Here is a 17481-nt window from a genome sequence, read left to right on the forward strand (position 1 = left end):
AAACATTAGCCCCCAAGAAATCCTAATTCGATTTTGAAATATTCTACGGTTATACATTACTCTCTTTAAGATATATGACAAGTCAAAAAAGTAGAGACTAACCAAAGTATTAGCTCAATTAAGAAGCCCTAATTCATGAGTTCGATACCTCTTCCTCCTTTTCCCCCGGTACATTGTCATTTAGGGTTTTTTTCTTTTTAAGAAATCGAGTTTATACTCCTAAAAGTAATGATTTACATGGTGTACAAAAGAGGTGGGCCTTATTAATTGATTTTCTCGAATTTGATAGCTTTGTTATCCTCATGGTGGATTAGTTGTCTTGGAAGAGAAATAAGTGATGTTCATGTCATGGATTAATGCGTAGCCGAGGAGTACATGTCTTTTACAACTATCATCTAACATGAAACAAATGACTTTAGGGCTTGACAAGTAATGAAAAATGGATGTTTGTGGATGATAAATCTTGGTTAACACTGACAACCACCCAACCATCTTCATCAGGCATAGAGATAGAGTTACTATGATCATGATTATTGAATTCATATATGATATAAATTGTGGTTGTATGTAGTTGCCAATGCAGTGTCTTAAAGAACTTACCAAAATCAGATGTCTAGGTTGAAGGACGATGGATGCTTCAAAAAACGATGAAGAATCATTTAAGATGACATTATATAATTTGAATATGTGAAATAATAATAATAACTATTAGGAGAGACAAAGACACAAAGAGAGATTTAAAAGAATTATTAATTATAAATAAAAAAATTCAAATATTTATAATTTAATTATAAAAATGATTTTCAAAGAATTTAATGACAAGTGTATTTAAAATAGCTGAGATATCATGATTTTATTTTGGTTATTTATGTTCAAAGTTCCTAATAGAAAATAAAAATAATTAATCAGTTATTATATTTTACCAAGGACTCTTGCATTGAATCCTTCACGTAGGACCCACCGCATCGGAGGACAGGGAGGAGGTTGGGGGTTGAGGGTGGAGGACGGTCACATCCGCCCCTGAAACGTTTTGGCGTTGCGGGTCACGTGGTCTCTTCACCGCCATGCACGTGAAATGGGACCCGCGCGATCGGTCCGGATGCGAAGGCCACATCACCCGTGGAAAAACCTTGGTTCTCCCCACCCCTCGGCAGAACCCGTGAACCCACCCGCCCGCCCGACCGCCTCGGACGACGCGACGACGGTGCTTCTTCCATGATGTGGCGGAGCACCTCCACCGGATCACCGAGACAACTAATATGCAGCAGTAGCCGCGGCAGGACGACGAGGCATCAGTCGATGGAGGTACACGAAAACAACCCGAAACCCCAATCCCAACCCTAACCCTAACCCTAACCTTAATCTTATCCCCTCCTAGAAAACAACACCGAACCCACCCGTCAGTAGCATCCCCGCGCGGCAGCCGTGTTTACCGTAGTCGTTCCGTGCTCTCTGATCATTACACCATATCTTGTTCAATCACCCTGTTTGCTACTGGTTCGTTTGTATGACTGCAGCGAAGTTATCGCTGACCGCACGGAGCCCACCAGCTGTTTGTTGATTTGCTTCGACCAAGCCCCCTTGCCGAAAGCTGCTGCCGGGGCAGCTTACTGGATTTGAGGTTTCGTGATGGCCTAGCGGACTTGGAGCGACTTTGAATGGATATATAGTATCTCCTTTGTGTTTACGTCGCCATTGGTAACTCTCCTAATGACTTGTTGCCATGCCCCAATTGTTTGTGTAATTTCTTTATTTGGAACTCTTATGTGATTAAAATTCAGTTTGAAATTCCTCGTCTAGAATGAAAAGTGACTACAATTTTGTTCAGTCGGATGGAACTAAAATGATTTGTTTTTAATTAAAATCGAGTCACATGGTCTGGCAATGGATTAGGATGAAATTCATAAACTTAAGACATTATTTCTTAATTTCTAGAATGAAGCAGTGTTTTCTTTTTTCTGTGACTCTTCATGGCATACTTCTTTTCATGTCACATCAAAATTAAGAAGGTACACCAATGTTTCACATATTGTGATATGATGATAGGGACTTGTACTACTTACATGAATCCAGCTTGACCTGCTAGTGAACTAACTAAGAGTAAATTGGTTGTGTTGGATAGGGTTAACTTATGATTTTAACTAATTTTAAATTAAGCTAAATAAGAAGAGGACCGTCATTATGGAATAAACTTAAGTCTCAAATTAGCGTATCATGTAATAATAGGTAACCAAAATCATACCTTGACCATTTCTCCAAACTTCACAAAATAGAAGAATTCAATTTTTTCCGATTTTGTTCCAACCAAGGTATCACTCTTAATTTTGATCGCAACTGAAATTAATATGAAATCCGTTTAAAATTATTTGAAGTTGATTCCAAATAGGATGTAAGAGAAATACGTAGGTATCTGTATCTTTTTTCTTTCAGCTGGAAATCACATGGCTATCCCAAGGTTGGTTTTGGCATTCGTCACACTGCCAATATGGATTGTATTGATTTGATTGTTAATCATTTTCATGGTACCATTAGTTGGGGTGAGGGGGTGCCATGATCGATGCAAGGTTTCTTGATGCAAGTAGATCATAGGCTAGTTCCTCTAGCTATCGATGATTAAAATATCAGGCGATGTGTCCTTAATTTGTAATTGAATTGAGTGTCAGCGGATTCTTTGGTCATCATATAACTAACCACAAGTAAATGGGTAATAGCAACGGCAAAGTAGGAGAAATCCTTCCATGGATAAGTAAGCAAGTTATATGAACCATCTCAGAGGGAATGAGACATATGTGATGACTGTTAAATTTAAAGAGCATTTTATATATGTTAGACATAATGCTAGAGCATTAGTTGATTAGCATCATGACTTATATGCTCTGCACCAGATGGAGCTTATGCAGGATGTTCAATATGAGAGACTGTTATGCTTGTCAGCTGAGAGTATATATAGATCAGGAAGAAGATATCATCTGGAGGATTAAGTAGGAAACCTCAAGTTCTATCATAGGTTGAACCTGAAAGGCCTTTCTTAACTTGTTTTTGATGAGGATCTTTCTTAATTGGCTTTTGACAAGGGCCATATTTTTTTATTGCTCTGGTAGTTGAAGGGGATGTTTAGTTAGGTTTACAAAGATGAAATTTCCAGGGAAATGTTAAGAATTTTGGATCAGTCTTTAAAGATATATACCACAGTTCGGTGATGAACCAATTGAACTTGATGATAAGGAGTTGGGAAACTTACCTTTTGCAGGCAGTAGAAAAGAGTGAACTATCTTCCTTTGCTGTACTGCTACATTCTTTTAGATCAGCTTATGTGACGAAGCATGTCTGTCTGATTGTATGGGCTATATTTGCCAAGATGGTACTGGGTAGCTTTTATCTAGATTTCATGCCGGGCTTACAATATAAGCTGATACTCTGCATGTGGTAGATGGCTTTTAAATAGCATTTTAGATAGACTTAAGTATCAATAGACGAAGAATGCCTGTCTGAGTGTATGGGCTATATTAGCCAATATGGTACTGGGTAGCTTTTATCTAGATTTCATGCCAGGCTTACAATATAAGTTGCCGCTGCATGTGGTAATTGACTTTTAAATAGACTTAAGTATCAAGAGATGATAGGCATCTTTATTCAAAGGTAGTTGCATGAATGTGGTATGTAAGAATGGTTTAGAGAATGAATTTGAAATCGCATCCTGTCTTCAGCTGTATAAAGTGCTTGTTGTGATAAGCCACCATTTCTGTAGCTGCTTGTATCCCCTAAAAGATGGTAACCATGTTTGTAAATAACCTTTTTAGGCTTAATATCCAAGCAATCTGATAAGGAACCCAAGGTGGTCTGCAGGTGAAGTTTCCATAGTCCCCTGCTGTTGGAGGACCTTTTTGCTGAGGTATGCAGGACCACCTGCACAAGCAGCAGTCAATGGCGTCTGCCGTGATCCCTGGAAAGTTGACCTGGAGCGTCGAGTTGTGAATCTATTTAAAATTTTTATTTTCTTTTTCAATGATAATTTTAGGTACTTTTGTTTGTATGTCAAAGTAGATGTGACCCTCAATTAGGCATTCTGCTGTTTTTAGGAAAAAAAAAATCTCTGTATACATAATTTGTTCTTAATCTTTGAATTTTATTTGAAGGCGATCCAGTAATTTCAGAATTAGTTTCTAGTTCTGTCAGCTTCATATAATATTATAATTGGATTAATCTTGCATCTGATAATTTCAATCTTTCAGCTTTTGTGGGGCTTTAAAGTGTTGTTTGCTTTTTATCTTTCTTAGTGGATGTAGGGTGTTGTGTACTACTATCACAGCGCTTGAGATGGAACAGGATGAATCTCCACTTGAGTCTAGTGATGAGGAGCTTATCTGTGACAAAGATAGTGGGAATCAGGAACGAATGGAGAAAAGAGTTGCTGGCCTGGAAATCGTAAAAGCACCTGAGCCTGGAATGACTTTTCCTTCTTTGGATGCTCTTGTTGAATACTACAAGAAATATGGAAAGCAAGAAGGTTTTCGGGTTAGTAGAAAATCAAGAACAATATCAAGTTCTGGAAAAATAGAACATGTGACAATTGCATGTTCGCGAGAGGGAAAGCCATACATCTATAAACGGAATATTCTACAACCCAAACCGACAACAAAAACTGGATGCAAAGCTCGAGTTAATGCTACTCTGTTTGAAAATATGAGCTGTAGAATCAATTCAGTTAGGCTTGAACACAGTCATTCTCTGGTTCCGAGAAAATCACGCTTCTGCATGTGCAACAGGGATTTATCTATAGGTGCACAAAAAAGACTCGAATTGAATAATATGACAGGGACTGGTGTAAATAGGAATGACACAACTTGTAGTGTTCAGGCTGGGGGTTGTGAAACTGCACCAACTTTGGAGAAAGATTGCAAGAATTCTGTTGAGAAGGCAAGTAAGTTTTGGCTGGGTGTGGGTGATGCTGAAGCAATTTTTGATTACTTTATTCGTATGAAATCAAAGAATTCAAGCTTTTTTTATGCAATGGATGTTGATGAAGAATCCCGAATTAAAAATGTGTTATGGGCCGATGCAAGGAGCAGGGCAGCATATGAAGAGTTTGGTGATGTTGTTACAATTGATACAACATATTTGACAAATAAATATGACATGCCTTTTGTACCTTTTGTAGGTGTTAACCACCATGGCCAGTCAATTTTATTTGGATGTGGCTTGCTGTCAAATGAAGATACCATGACATTTACATGGTTGTTTAGAGCTTTTCTTTCATGTATGTCTGGGCGTGCTCCAAATGCTATCATCACAGATCAAGACAAGGCCATGCAAAAAGCCATTGAGACTGTATTCCCGGGCATTCGTCACCGATGGTGTTTGTGGCACATAATGAAGAAACTGCCAGAGAAGTTTAAGGGTTATAGGGTGTATGAAGAAATGAGAAAATTGATGCAAAATGCAGTTTATGATTCATTCACAAAGGAGGAATTTGAAGAAAGTTGGACTAAATTCATCGAGAAATTTAATTTATATGATAATGCATGGTTAAAAGGTTTATATGAAGAGCGGCACCGATGGGTCCCTGCATTTGTGAAAGATTCTTTCTGGGCTGGGATGTCTACAACACAAAGGAGTCAAAGGATGAATCCTTTCTTCGATGGGCTTGTATATTCAAAGACAACGATGAAGCAATTTGTTGAGCAGTATGATGTTGCATTGGAAAGTAAAGTCGAGAGAGAAGACCAAGCGGATTTTCAGTCCTTCAACTCATGGGTCCCCTGTGTAACTCATTTTGATATAGAAAAACAATTTCAACAAGTTTATACCATCGACAAGTTTAAAGAATTTCAGCAAGAGATGGTAGCAAAGCTTTATTGTGAAGTCACTTTAGCAGGTGGAAGTGATGGAATCTCGGAGTATGATGTGTCTGAGGATGTCTTGATCGGGGATGATGATGATCAACATCATAAGCTGGTCCACTTCAAGGTGCATTTCACCGAGGGTGATTGTGAAGTTCAGTGTAGGTGTCACTTGTTTGAATTTAAGGGAATCATATGCAGGCATATGATATCTGTCCTAGTAAAGAGGCAAATTTCTAGTGTTCCGTCAAGATACATTCTACCACGATGGAGGAAAGATTTGAAAAGACGTCATATGAAGGTGAGAGTTGGTTATTGCGGTTGGAGCAATAATCCAAAGGCCCAACGATATGATTATATACACAATAAGTTTGATGAGGCAGCAGACATGGCAGTTGAGTCTGATGAGTACTCTGAGATGCTTTGGAGTTGTATTGATGATTTCCAGAAAAGAATAAATAAAAGTGATGTGGATGGCAAGGGCACTCAACACCCTTCTGCAAGACTAACCATCGAAAACAGACTGCTTAGTCCTCTAGCTCTTCGTAGGCAGGGGCGTCCTTCGACAAAAAGAAAGGTATCCAAGGTTGAGCAAACTATAAAGAAACACCTGCAACCCAAAAAGAAGGGTCAAAGTAGTGGCGAACACGACCAACAGGTGAACACACAATGTCTCAGTTCGTTGCCGAATTATAAAGTTTTAACAAATTCGATCTGTGCGAGTTTTTACACTTCAAATTGCAGGTATCACAACACCACCAAACTGTTGACACCTATGCACGCGATATCGTAGGGGCAACTGCACAAGGCTCCACTGAGATTGGAACGCAAGAAACCATTTTGCAGGTCTGTGGACCATCAGAAAATAGCAACTACTTGTATTGGTGGAACACAATGGAAATTAACACTAAAACCAGGTCTCTCTCTCTCTTTATGTTTCCTCACACCAGGCAAATGCGACTTATGGTCAATATCCTGGCCAAGTCCTAAATATGCAACATGTGGGTAGCAATCCTCTACTGCCACCACTTGTTCAAGTTGCACCAGGTAAGCCAACTTTGACAAAACAGTAATCAAAGCTTCTACTCTAATGCTTGCTAACAGCTTATATAATTGCCTTTGTTAGAAATAAGAGGTCCCACGTGGAGTCAGCACGGAGTATCTGATTACCCGTTTCAGGGATACAACGATAACAAATGATGACTGAGAACCTAAATCTTTCAAGGTAAATGTCAGATACCTTTGTCGACTCTCTTCTCATCGAGTCTCCATGTTACAAGTCCTCCAGTTCTTGTCATTTGCGTATGGTATGGATTATGTTGATTCGAACCGACAATTGAGTATAAATAATTTCATACAAACAACAAGTTCTGGAGGACTCGTGTGGTTTCAGTTTCCAAGTCATAATTAACTCCAATCTTCATTCTATGATCGTTTTGCTCAGTTGCAGGATCAGCGGTTCCGCAGCAGAGAAATGCAGGAGGCGTGCGCAGGTTCTAGTGGACACTCCATCGATCGAACACCGGAAGAGGACTTGTACAGATAGTGGTATGGATCGGGCGCTTTATATATTCTTGTTTTGTGGATGCTACCACGTAAAACAATGGACTTCTTTTTCCACTTCTCCGTTAACAGCTTGTAATGTAGAAGCCTGCCTGCCTGTTCAATTTAGACTGCTTTGAGTAACGTCTGGCCCAAATCACAGAAATAAAACACACTTTTATTCTTGTAGGCTTATTGCTATCTTTTCGGTGTCCATTTAAAATTAAATATATATAATATGCTTAAAAATGTCCTTAATTTTTTTAAATCATCGACACTGATGTCTATTAGAATCTCAACATAAAATGTGTTACGTGGTAAGTTTTCCAAATTTATTTAACTGGAAAAATTTTAGGGATAAACACCAAAATTATCGACTTCCTTGGCTTAACTGTGATTCCGAAGTTGGATGGGACCCACCTGTGGGACCGTGATGTCGACCAGTGAAAGATGGTTGCGTAACGAAAGATGGTTTTGCAAGATCAATCGCACAGAAAACTAGCCGTTGCGTGGCCGTCGCCTACGCACCCCAGCCACCCCCCCGACCAAACGGCTACTTCTTCCCCCCCCATAGAAACCCTTGTTCTTGATCTTGATCTTGTTTCTCCCTCCTCCTCCTCCTCCTCTAAACCCCCTTGAGATGGAGAACTAATCTTGTATCCTCCGCTCCCACTTCTTTCTGCCAACAAAATGATAGCGGAATCCGATCTCCATTTCTCCGACATTCCTCTTCCTCCCCCCTCCGGGTCAGACGCCGAGGGGAAGCACCGCCGCCTCCCCCCTCCTACTCCGGTGCCATCGGCGACGCAACCACCAGTCCCCACCCCTCTGGCCACTGATCGGAAGTCCCGCCGCCCCCGCGCGAGGCAGATCAGCTCTCGCTACCTGTCCCCTTCCTCTTCCCCTTACCCTTCCTCTTCCTCTTCCTCCTCCGTCTATTCTTCTGAAACCCTACGCTTCGCCGCCTCTCCAAGAAATGGGTTCGCCGCTCCCTCCTCCGTCGCAATCCTTTCCAAGAAGCACCAGCAGCAGAAACCCCACCGGACCCACCCGTCTTCTTCCGGGCCCGAACTCGAGGAGGCCGACGAGAACCAGCCCCTGGCATCCGTCAGGCGGAGCTCGGAGACCCCCCTCCCCTTCTCCGCCCACGGCAAGCCTATCGGCACCATCAAGAAGCGGGCCGTCGTCCGATTGTTCACCGACAACCACAGCGACGCTGCAGAGCAGCCGCCGAGGTTGGATGATCCTCGGCGGAGGCCAAGACCGGGAACCCCGGTGGCTCACCACCGTGTCCTGGATAGCACCCCCGTTCTGAGGACGAACACTCGACCCCCTACACCCTCCCGGGTGAGCCTCTTCCCTTCCGATGGCTACCGCTGGGCTCATGGAAGCGGCGACTGCGGGTTGGATGAAACCACCTCGGAGAATTCCTTTTCCGACACGGAGACTTGCAGCGTTAGCAGTCAGGGTGGCCTCTGCGACAGCCCGCCCCTCCTCCCTCCTGCGTCTTGCAGATCGAGGCTGGCCACGGACGTCCGGTCGTCCATGCCGGAGGCGGACCTGCTGCCCACCATGTCGGCCAGACGCCAAGACGGGGCCGAGGTCTCTTCTTGTAGATCATCTGCCAGCTCGCTTTTCTTGCGCTCCCTGAGCTCGGCTTTCTCCGGCCGCCAACAGCAGCACCCCTTCAATTTGAGCAAGTCCGTCAATAGGCCTCTCTTCTCGTCGAAGCCACCACAACCTCCGAGTGCTAAACCAGCCGCCGAGGTGAAGAAGGTGAACAAGGCACTGGGCCGACAGGAGGACGCCCATGTGCTTAGGCTTCTCGACAACTGCTATGTGCAGTGGAGATTTCTCAATGCGAAAGCTCGGGGGACGGTGGAAGCTCGGGGAGTTGCGGCTCAGGTTAGCGAGTGTGGAGGTTGCAATGGCAATTAGATTTGGTTTCTTGTCCATTACAGAACAAATACCGAACAGTTTGAGTTCTTTTTAGAAATCACTGTGTGGGCTTTCCGGGAGGATTGCAGAGCTTCAAAGCTCTGTTATGGAGAAGAGGATCCAGCTTGAACAGCTCAAAAGAAGAGAGAGGTTATTGTCCATCATCCATCATCAAGTAAGACTGGATCTTATTATGATACTGCTACATTTTCATGTGTGGATTTCAATTTTCTCATCTGAGTTGGATGTCTCTCCTCTCATATGCAAGGGTTTAATGCCACAAAATGAGGATGAGCCACACATTTCATGATTCATTGAGCTTTTTCTGTTTGCAGTAGGCAAAAAAATTATTTTTTTCTATTCTTTCATTTTTGGGATTTGTGAGTGAATTTTGGAATAATTTCCTCTTCACGAGGAATAATTTCAGATAGAGTTTTAGATTATGTTAAGGAGATAGAACAGTATGATCTATGGATTCTTTCTCATGCTACCAGCAAAACTATCCCACTATCATGTTCAAGATCATATATATATATATATATAATTTGGATGATTAAGCATGCCCTAGTATCATAATTTGTTCTATTTTGTAGATGCCACATTTGGACGAGTGGACCGTTCTTGAAGATGATTATTCAAGCTCTCTTTTAGGGGCAACAAAGGCTTTGCAGGATGCTTCACTTCGACTCCCGATTGCGGGGAATGTGAGGGTATGATACCTTTAGATTAATCATCCTCTAATAGAGTTGCTGGATCTTATTTTCTTTTTTCATTCCCCACCCCCTTCTAATGGATTGATTATGAGATGTTACATTATCGTAATTGCAGGTAGATACTCGTGAGCTTAGGGAAGTTATGGACTCTGCATTACTTATACTGGAATTACTCTCTCCGTGTGTGGCGAGATTTCTATCAAAGGTGAGTTTGCTGAATTGTTGCAAGAAAAGAATTTGACCGCTTCATTCGTTCATCTAGGGAACTTTGTCGCGTATTGGTATTCCAACATATATCATATCTTTAACATGCACACTGTACCCCCCTTGCTGTTCTTTAGTGATTTGTGCACCTAAGGTTATTGCTCTTGAATGCCAAACTTGTGTTTTTGTACATAGAAAGATTTAAATGCCGGAACGGATGTCTCGTTTTTGAAGGTTGAAGACTAACACATATAGAGCATAGAATACAATAGATTTATCCTATGAGAGGCTGAAGATATGGATCAGAATACAATGGATTTTGCCTTTTGATGTCTTATCATGTTTATATTTATGCTGCTAGCCTCTGATACTAATAACTCCCAACTCGTATTATTACAGGCTGAATATATCACATCATGTAGCTTCGGATATATTTATACTGCTAGCCTCTGATAGTAATAACTCCTGGCTCTCATTACAGGCTGAAGATGTCGATCATGTAGCTTCGGGCCTGGCAAGTGTGATCAGTACTCAAAGGGTTTTGGTTGAGGAATGTGGAAATCTTTTATCAGAGGCACATGTGTTGCAGGTTTGCAATTGTTTTCTTGGAAGAGCACTAGAATAGAATCACACACACTATTTGGAGCAGCTAGCTGCCTCCGGGATCTGGCAACATTAGTTTAACCTATGTTTATTGCTGCTTGGTCTTTGTTAGGTGAAGGAGTGCAGCTTAAGAACCCAGCTTATTCAGGTTAAACACAGGCGCACACAGTAGTCGATCGTTTGCAACGACACTCACTCCGAGTTTGCCATTTGAAACAAGTACTATTCTTTACTTCTTTTGAAATCACCAGAAGAAGTTTGCGTTCAATCGATTAAGGAGAGGCTGAGAGGTTAAGCTCTCTTTTCTTGTGATATTATTACAAGCTAGAGATGGCAAATCAATGAAGAGTTCCAAACATGAGTAACAACAGGAGCAGCGAGCGTTCTCTCTCTCTCTCTCTCTCTCTCTTCTCTTTATTCATACCAGAGCTACTTCGACCCTTAGCAGCCTCCCGGCCCAAATCCGATGACCTTCTTCGAGACATCGTACACCACAGTGAACGTCCTCTGCTGCACGTTTCCCACTATCCCCAGGTCACCATCGTCACTGTTGGCGGCGAAGGCCAGGCAAACCTGCGACTGACTCAGGGCGTAGAGGATGCCCCCGAAGTCCAGGTCCATCGTCACACCGTCGTTGAACTCCAAGGCCACCGTCGGTATCGACACCGTGGTGTATCCCGTGAAGTCGTAGCAGGTGTCCAGTAAGGAATCCGGGGCTGCCGCCTTGTAGCTCGACATCCCCTGTCGGAAGGCCGACCGGAGCGCCGAGTACGCCGTCGGAGGCAGCCGGCTTATGACCGTGCCGGAGTCGATGATCGTGCCCGCGTTGGAGAAGACGGTGGCCGATATCGGGAGGCGCTGCCCGCCGACGCTTATAGCTACCAAGTCCAAGAAATAAAACGACGGCGAGCTCGCGTCGGTCAGCATCGGCGTGAACTTGACGTTGGACGAGGACGAGTAGCTGCCGCTGCCGAAAGTCAAGAAGCCCGTAGAGCTCGACGTCGACGGCAGGCAGTAGGCGAAGACCCCGCCGTACTTCTGGTACGCCTGCACGACCAGCGATGCCTTGTTACGGCCGAGGCCCATCAACCCCGAGATCCTACCGAAGAGCCCACGGTTCTTCTCGCCGCACCCGAACCGGAAATTGGGAATCACGTCGGCGTCAGTCAGCGTGAGCTTCTCCTCGGCGAAGAAGCCGATGGTGTAGGACTTGTCGCCGTACTTCACCCCGTAGAGGCAGGTGGAGGAGCTGCAGCCGGAGACGTCGAGGTCGGAGCAATAGGCAGAGCCGCAGGAGATGTTGGCGTACGTCGACGAGTGAGAGGGGTCGAAGATGGGATCTTGCTGCAGGTAGCAGTAGGAGGCGCATGGCTGGCACTGGATCCAGGTGACGTCGCTGCCGGTGTCGAAGACGACGGTCTGGTCCCGCTTGGGGGTGCCGAAGCCGACCGTCACGACGTAGTTCCCGACGCCGAGGGAGCTACCGCTTCGGGCTGGGATCGCCGATGCCTCCACCGCCGAGTCCTGCGGTTGCACCTTCACCTTGGTCGCGGAGGTAGGAGAGGAGGAGATCTGCCGGTGGAGCCAGTCGACTCGGAATCGATCTCGCTCTAGGATTTGCTGGTGGGAGAGGACCTGCCGGTGGTGCAGCGGCGAGCATGGGCCGTGCCGGTGAGCTACCGTCAGTCTCGTGAAGTTGGAGCTCGCGGCACCTGGACGAAGACAAGATTGATTAGTCAAAGGTGACGTTGACCGCCTTCCTTGTAGACATGTTTCATATCATATTTTGATCGTGTTCCACAGATCCAATAATTCAGTCAGTAAGCGTCAACTACGTTACCATGCGATGATGAGACAGATACAGACCAATTATTAGTGAGGATGACTTCACATACGGAGGAACCACACAATTCTATCTATTCTATGAGCGATCGGTGGCAATGGATTCCCCCACCACCATCTTTCGACGTACGAGTGAGTGAGTGAGTACCTCTTGATCCTTATCGACTATTAAACAACCAGTACAGAAAGAAAAAAATCAATCCTTCAAAATCTAGTAATTTTTTTCTTTCTGGCCTGCAACTGAAAAAGGCCATCATCCTCAGTTCATCTGAAGACTGCTGTTATATATATATATATATAGTTTCTTCCTTTTTCTCATATTATATGTATGCATAAAATATAAGCTATGATATGATTACTACGTACTAGTCAAAAATCGAATGAAATAAGATAGTTATTACACCTTTGGATGGTGAACACACTTTGTCGGGGAACAAAGAGCGGACGTCAACCTTTCGATGGCTTCCTTGTTCTCCTCCGACATGGGAGCATACAGCAAGAGTAAGCATCAGAAGAAGGTAAGCAGCAGAGGAGGGGAAACTTGAGGAAAGAGAAGCAGCCATGGATGTCTACTCCCCAAGAAGAAAGAGGTTGTGGAGGGAGGCCAAAGGTTGTGGGAATATATATATAATACACGAAAATATCTTTGTTTACTCAAGTTGGGGAAGGCTTCAAGAAATGGCCCTCTCTCTCTCTCTCTCTCTCAATCACATTTGTTGTTAGGCTGGCTACCGGTGGGGTGGGGAAAAACAAATTAAAGAAGACTCATCGGGTCCACAAGAGGTCCAATTCCACTTACCCAAATGGAATCCAACAAGCATGGCAAAATGGAAGCGTCCACGCTCAAGCCATAGAAAATGGAGCCCGTTCGCTTGGTGGTCTCACTGTCGACGGCACCCGAAACTTAAGTTTCCACATGTCCTGACAACGAAGGGGGGAAAGAACACAAGCTCTAATATCAGAAGATGTCACATATTTTTGACTCCGTCGCTATAATATGGCTGTGGGTGGGTGACTACCTACAGTTCTCATGTAGTCTTCGTTTCTTGTGACGACCGAGAGAGAAAGACTTGTAGTAGTCTTCTCTCGTAGAAGAGTAAGGAGAGACTTGCAACGCAGAGATGATTATTAGCTAGTGACGAACTAATTAAAAATGGTCAAATTCATATTTTGCTTGGCTGTGTACGTACGCCACCTAAGGGAGGCTTCTTCTGGCTTGCTGGATACGGCGAAGATGGATTTGGACTCTTTCTCCGCCCACTTGTGTGAGCTATCTTTCATCATATCTCTGGTCTCCTTTTTAAGTTGAAGTCATTCCACCTTTATCCAACCAGTAGGTTGCGAATTATTTTAATATATTTCTAGATTCCATAGTGAAGTTAGGAGGCAGGAAACTAGTGCTGGCATGGCATGGCATGATATTAGTTAGACTTGATAAGCTACACTTGGAAATGCAGGAGCCAACTTTGACCATCATTCCTAGGGTCAAATCAACCTTGACAATGCCAACCTACCTAAATACATCATATGAATTATCATATATATAGATGTTAATCACCATGTAGGAGGAATACTCCATCAAAAAGTTAAACCTGCAATTGGATTCGAAAGTATGATTCCTGAACAAGATATCAAAAATAAAGCCTTGATCCGAGAATATATATATATATATATATATATATATTGAATTCAATCTCGATTAATTATCGGGTTACATAGGTGGGAAACCCCTCCCTTGGCTCCGAGAGTCTCGAGGGAAAGCAATAATTACAAGAAGAAGATGGATCATTTTTTGCCCTCATTAATCTTAGGTTATTCATCTTATAACTAGTTTGATAGGTAATTCATGATTAACCACCTTTTTTTCACGATTGAATGATCGTTATTATGGATATCCAAAATTAATTTTTCTTTTTGTTAACATGTTATTACTAAGCAAGAACTCTTATTAACATGTTATTTTTTATTTGTCGCAATATGACTGAGTTAATTAACTTATTAACTTATTAACTTATTGAGCTTTAACCAAGTCCGACCTAATGATCTAGAAATACTTGACATAATTTAATGACCTGAGACCTACCTTGGTAATGACATGAAACACATCATAACATGCCTTCTGACCCCTCCATGTATAGTCCATCATTAATCTTAATACTAAGTCGACTCTAATACCATTAATCATGATCCGATCATTAAATGATTGACCCATTAACTTGTTAAGTTAATGATAGAAGACTTATCTAAGCCCTTATAAATCCATTCAAATCTTCTATGTCAGAATAATCTCCACCACTTACTTATATCCTAGCTCCTAAGACCCAATCCAATGATAGCTGCAAGTCATCATGTTCCATGATATGAGTAATCATGAGTAATCATTTTCAATCTTATTCATGAGTTATCATTTCCTACTCAAGCCTCTTATCATTTTCAATAGTAACTCATCTCTAATACCATACCATACAAGTTGTCACACGAAATACAATTCTAATGCCCCCTATTTCGAAATACAATTATGGATATAAAAACTAAGGGTGATTTCCCTTAAAAAAAGTTTCTCGTTTTACCTTTTTTTTTTTTTTTTTCAAAAGGTACTAATATTTGTATTTTTTTAAATAATACCCCATATTTCAAATAATACCCAAAAATAACTCTATACTATATCCAATTGTATTATGCTCGCTAGTCTTAGAGACTATAGACCACCGATCCATAGGGTGCAATGATAAAAAAACATTGTAAAGCCTACTTGATATATATGATATATATGACTCAAATGGATTTCTAATCTTATCCAAACCAACTATAAGTTTAAAAAATTGATATTATAATGGTCTACAAGCAACCAAAACCAAAGAAACAATATGATGTCATATACAATATGATTTAATATATCGTATTAGGATATTTAGGAATGTCACAGAAATGGGATCAATTACAAGCCTAAAAAGTTGGTATCAAAATGGTCTACGAGCAATGACAACCAAAAGAAACAATATGACTTAATTTGTTTTCAATTTAACAAAAATATTGTAATGCTATTGGAAAATACTATAAGTGAGCCAAATGAAATAAAAAAGACACTAAACACTTTGATATACTATACTTGGATTCAAATATGTATTTATGATAGTTTAAAAATAATCACCCAAATGAGGATAAAAAATTAGCTTATTACAATGTTTTAGCCACAACGATAAAATCATTGTATAGCCTACTTAAAAACACTATGTCTGATCCATCCACTTTGACTAATGCTCTGATCCATAGGGTGTCTTCATGACCAGAACAATACAATTGGGTGGGTGTAGTGTGTGGGTATTTTGGGCATTATTCGGAACATCATCTTGGAAAAACAAAAACAGTCGACACCTTTTGGGAAAAAAAAAAGCAAAAAGGAAGATATTGTTTTTGGGAAATTGCTCGATTACTAATTCTAGTTTATTATCTTATTTAATATAACCTAATATTTTCATCCCTTATTTTCAATTTAATAAGGGAACCCCATAAAAAAAAAAAAATCCTTTTTTCATAAACTATGACATGATATCACAGCTTACTACTGTAATTAACTCATCAAATTCTTGCAAATAACCTCTACCATTAATTTGAAAATATAATATATGCACTGCCCATCCTACAATGATTCTTTATCCCAAAGCTATAAAATCTTCCATTGAGCCACACCTTATTTTCTTTACATTCACCTTGTAGAACTTTCCTTCTCCACAAACTTGTATAACATACCAGATAATATCATAAGCTTATCTTATAATAAAATTGACATGTTTTGACAGTAGTCCTATGTGGAAGGGGTCTCAATACTCCAAAATGGAATTTGATTTAATGTAATCTTCTGGAATATTACGAGGAATATATATCAGGATTCAAGAAAGCATGGAAGGAAGCTGTTCGTGTACTATGACAGACTAAAACATTTCTTTGTTTTCTCCACTCATTATCATCATGCAGTTTGTTATTATTCACAAGCTTTTGCTTGGCCGAATGGTTTTTCAAAATTTATCCATTTCACCGGAGTTAATTAAGAATTATCTTATTATACATGAATTCTATGATTACTTTATGATATATTCGATGTTATTTTGAGAGAAGATTGGAACCTCTCGTTTTAAGAACCTAAGTGATAAATTAAAACGTGATTACAAAACTTAATGAAAGTTTATTGACATGATCACTATTTTTACAAGTTAGAAGAGAAGATTTCCCTTAATTGTTGGGGAAATCTTATCTGTTATCATGCCCCCGTAAGATTGAGCTCCTATCAAGGATGTCGATCTTGGACCGATGTAATGAAAATAGTTTACGAGCGAGAAGCTTCGTGAGTGACTTTACTAGTTGGTCAATGGTATGTATGTGAGAAACACGTAGTTGATGTTTGACCACTTAGATCTCGCACGAAGTGAAAGTCGATGACAATATCTTTCATGCGTTAGTGAAACACTAGATTGGCGCATAGGTAGGTGGCTCTGACATTATCATAATATATTGTAAGAGTAAGAGTAGAGTTGATGTCAAGTTCCTTGAGCAGATTTGTGACCCAATTGAGTTCTATAGCAGCGGTAGCGATGTCATGGTATTCAGCTTCAGTTGTAGACTATACGATTGTCTTTTGCTTCTTAGAACTCCAACTAATTGGATTAGCCTCCATGAAAGATAATATACCCCGACGTGGATGTTCTACTATCAAAGTTTCCTACCCAATCAGTATCAAAAGATACATGAAGATGAAGTTGAGTGTTTTTGAAGAAAAATGTCTATGATTGAGGATCCCTTTA

The 17481-nt window shown here is 41.4% G+C and overlaps 3 protein-coding genes across 5 annotated transcripts; 2 read left to right on the top strand and 1 right to left on the bottom strand.

Annotated features, from left to right (window-relative positions):
- Nucleotides 1-1144: 1144 nt before the first annotated feature.
- On the top strand, nt 1145-7577 carry LOC135634045 (protein FAR1-RELATED SEQUENCE 6-like). Of its 3 annotated transcripts, none has more exons than XM_065144176.1 (7): nt 1145-1305; nt 1518-1698; nt 4278-6498; nt 6585-6686; nt 6791-6887; nt 6967-7065; nt 7285-7577. In XM_065144176.1, the coding sequence occupies exons 3-6, from the start codon at nt 4318-4320 to the stop codon at nt 7038-7040; spliced, it is 2454 nt and encodes an 817-aa protein (XP_065000248.1). In that variant the 5' UTR covers nt 1145-1305; nt 1518-1698; nt 4278-4317; the 3' UTR covers nt 7041-7065; nt 7285-7577. The 3 variants fall into 3 exon arrangements, with proteins under 3 accessions (XP_065000248.1, XP_065000250.1, XP_065000249.1); XM_065144178.1 differs by having other exon boundaries at nt 7291-7577; XM_065144177.1 differs by having other exon boundaries at nt 1518-1621.
- A 347-nt stretch (nt 7578-7924) lies between these two features.
- On the top strand, nt 7925-11095 carry LOC103977952 (protein ENDOSPERM DEFECTIVE 1-like). The gene is made up of 6 exons (XM_009393620.3): nt 7925-9287; nt 9376-9495; nt 9914-10030; nt 10149-10238; nt 10719-10826; nt 10953-11095. Exons 1-6 carry the CDS (start codon nt 8073-8075, stop codon nt 11010-11012), a joined length of 1710 nt encoding a protein of 569 aa, XP_009391895.2. The 5' UTR covers nt 7925-8072; the 3' UTR covers nt 11013-11095.
- A 17-nt stretch (nt 11096-11112) lies between these two features.
- LOC135634024 (aspartyl protease family protein At5g10770-like) lies at nt 11113-13284 on the bottom strand. Its single transcript, XM_065144152.1, has 2 exons — nt 13086-13284; nt 11113-12552 (listed from the first exon to the last, which is right to left on the bottom strand). Exons 1-2 carry the CDS (start codon nt 13243-13245, stop codon nt 11282-11284), a joined length of 1431 nt encoding a protein of 476 aa, XP_065000224.1. The 5' UTR covers nt 13246-13284; the 3' UTR covers nt 11113-11281.
- Nucleotides 13285-17481: the final 4197 nt, after the last annotated feature.

This window comes from Musa acuminata, chromosome BXJ3-3 (assembly GCF_036884655.1).
Source record: "Musa acuminata AAA Group cultivar baxijiao chromosome BXJ3-3, Cavendish_Baxijiao_AAA, whole genome shotgun sequence".
Lineage (NCBI taxonomy): Eukaryota > Viridiplantae > Streptophyta > Magnoliopsida > Zingiberales > Musaceae > Musa > Musa acuminata.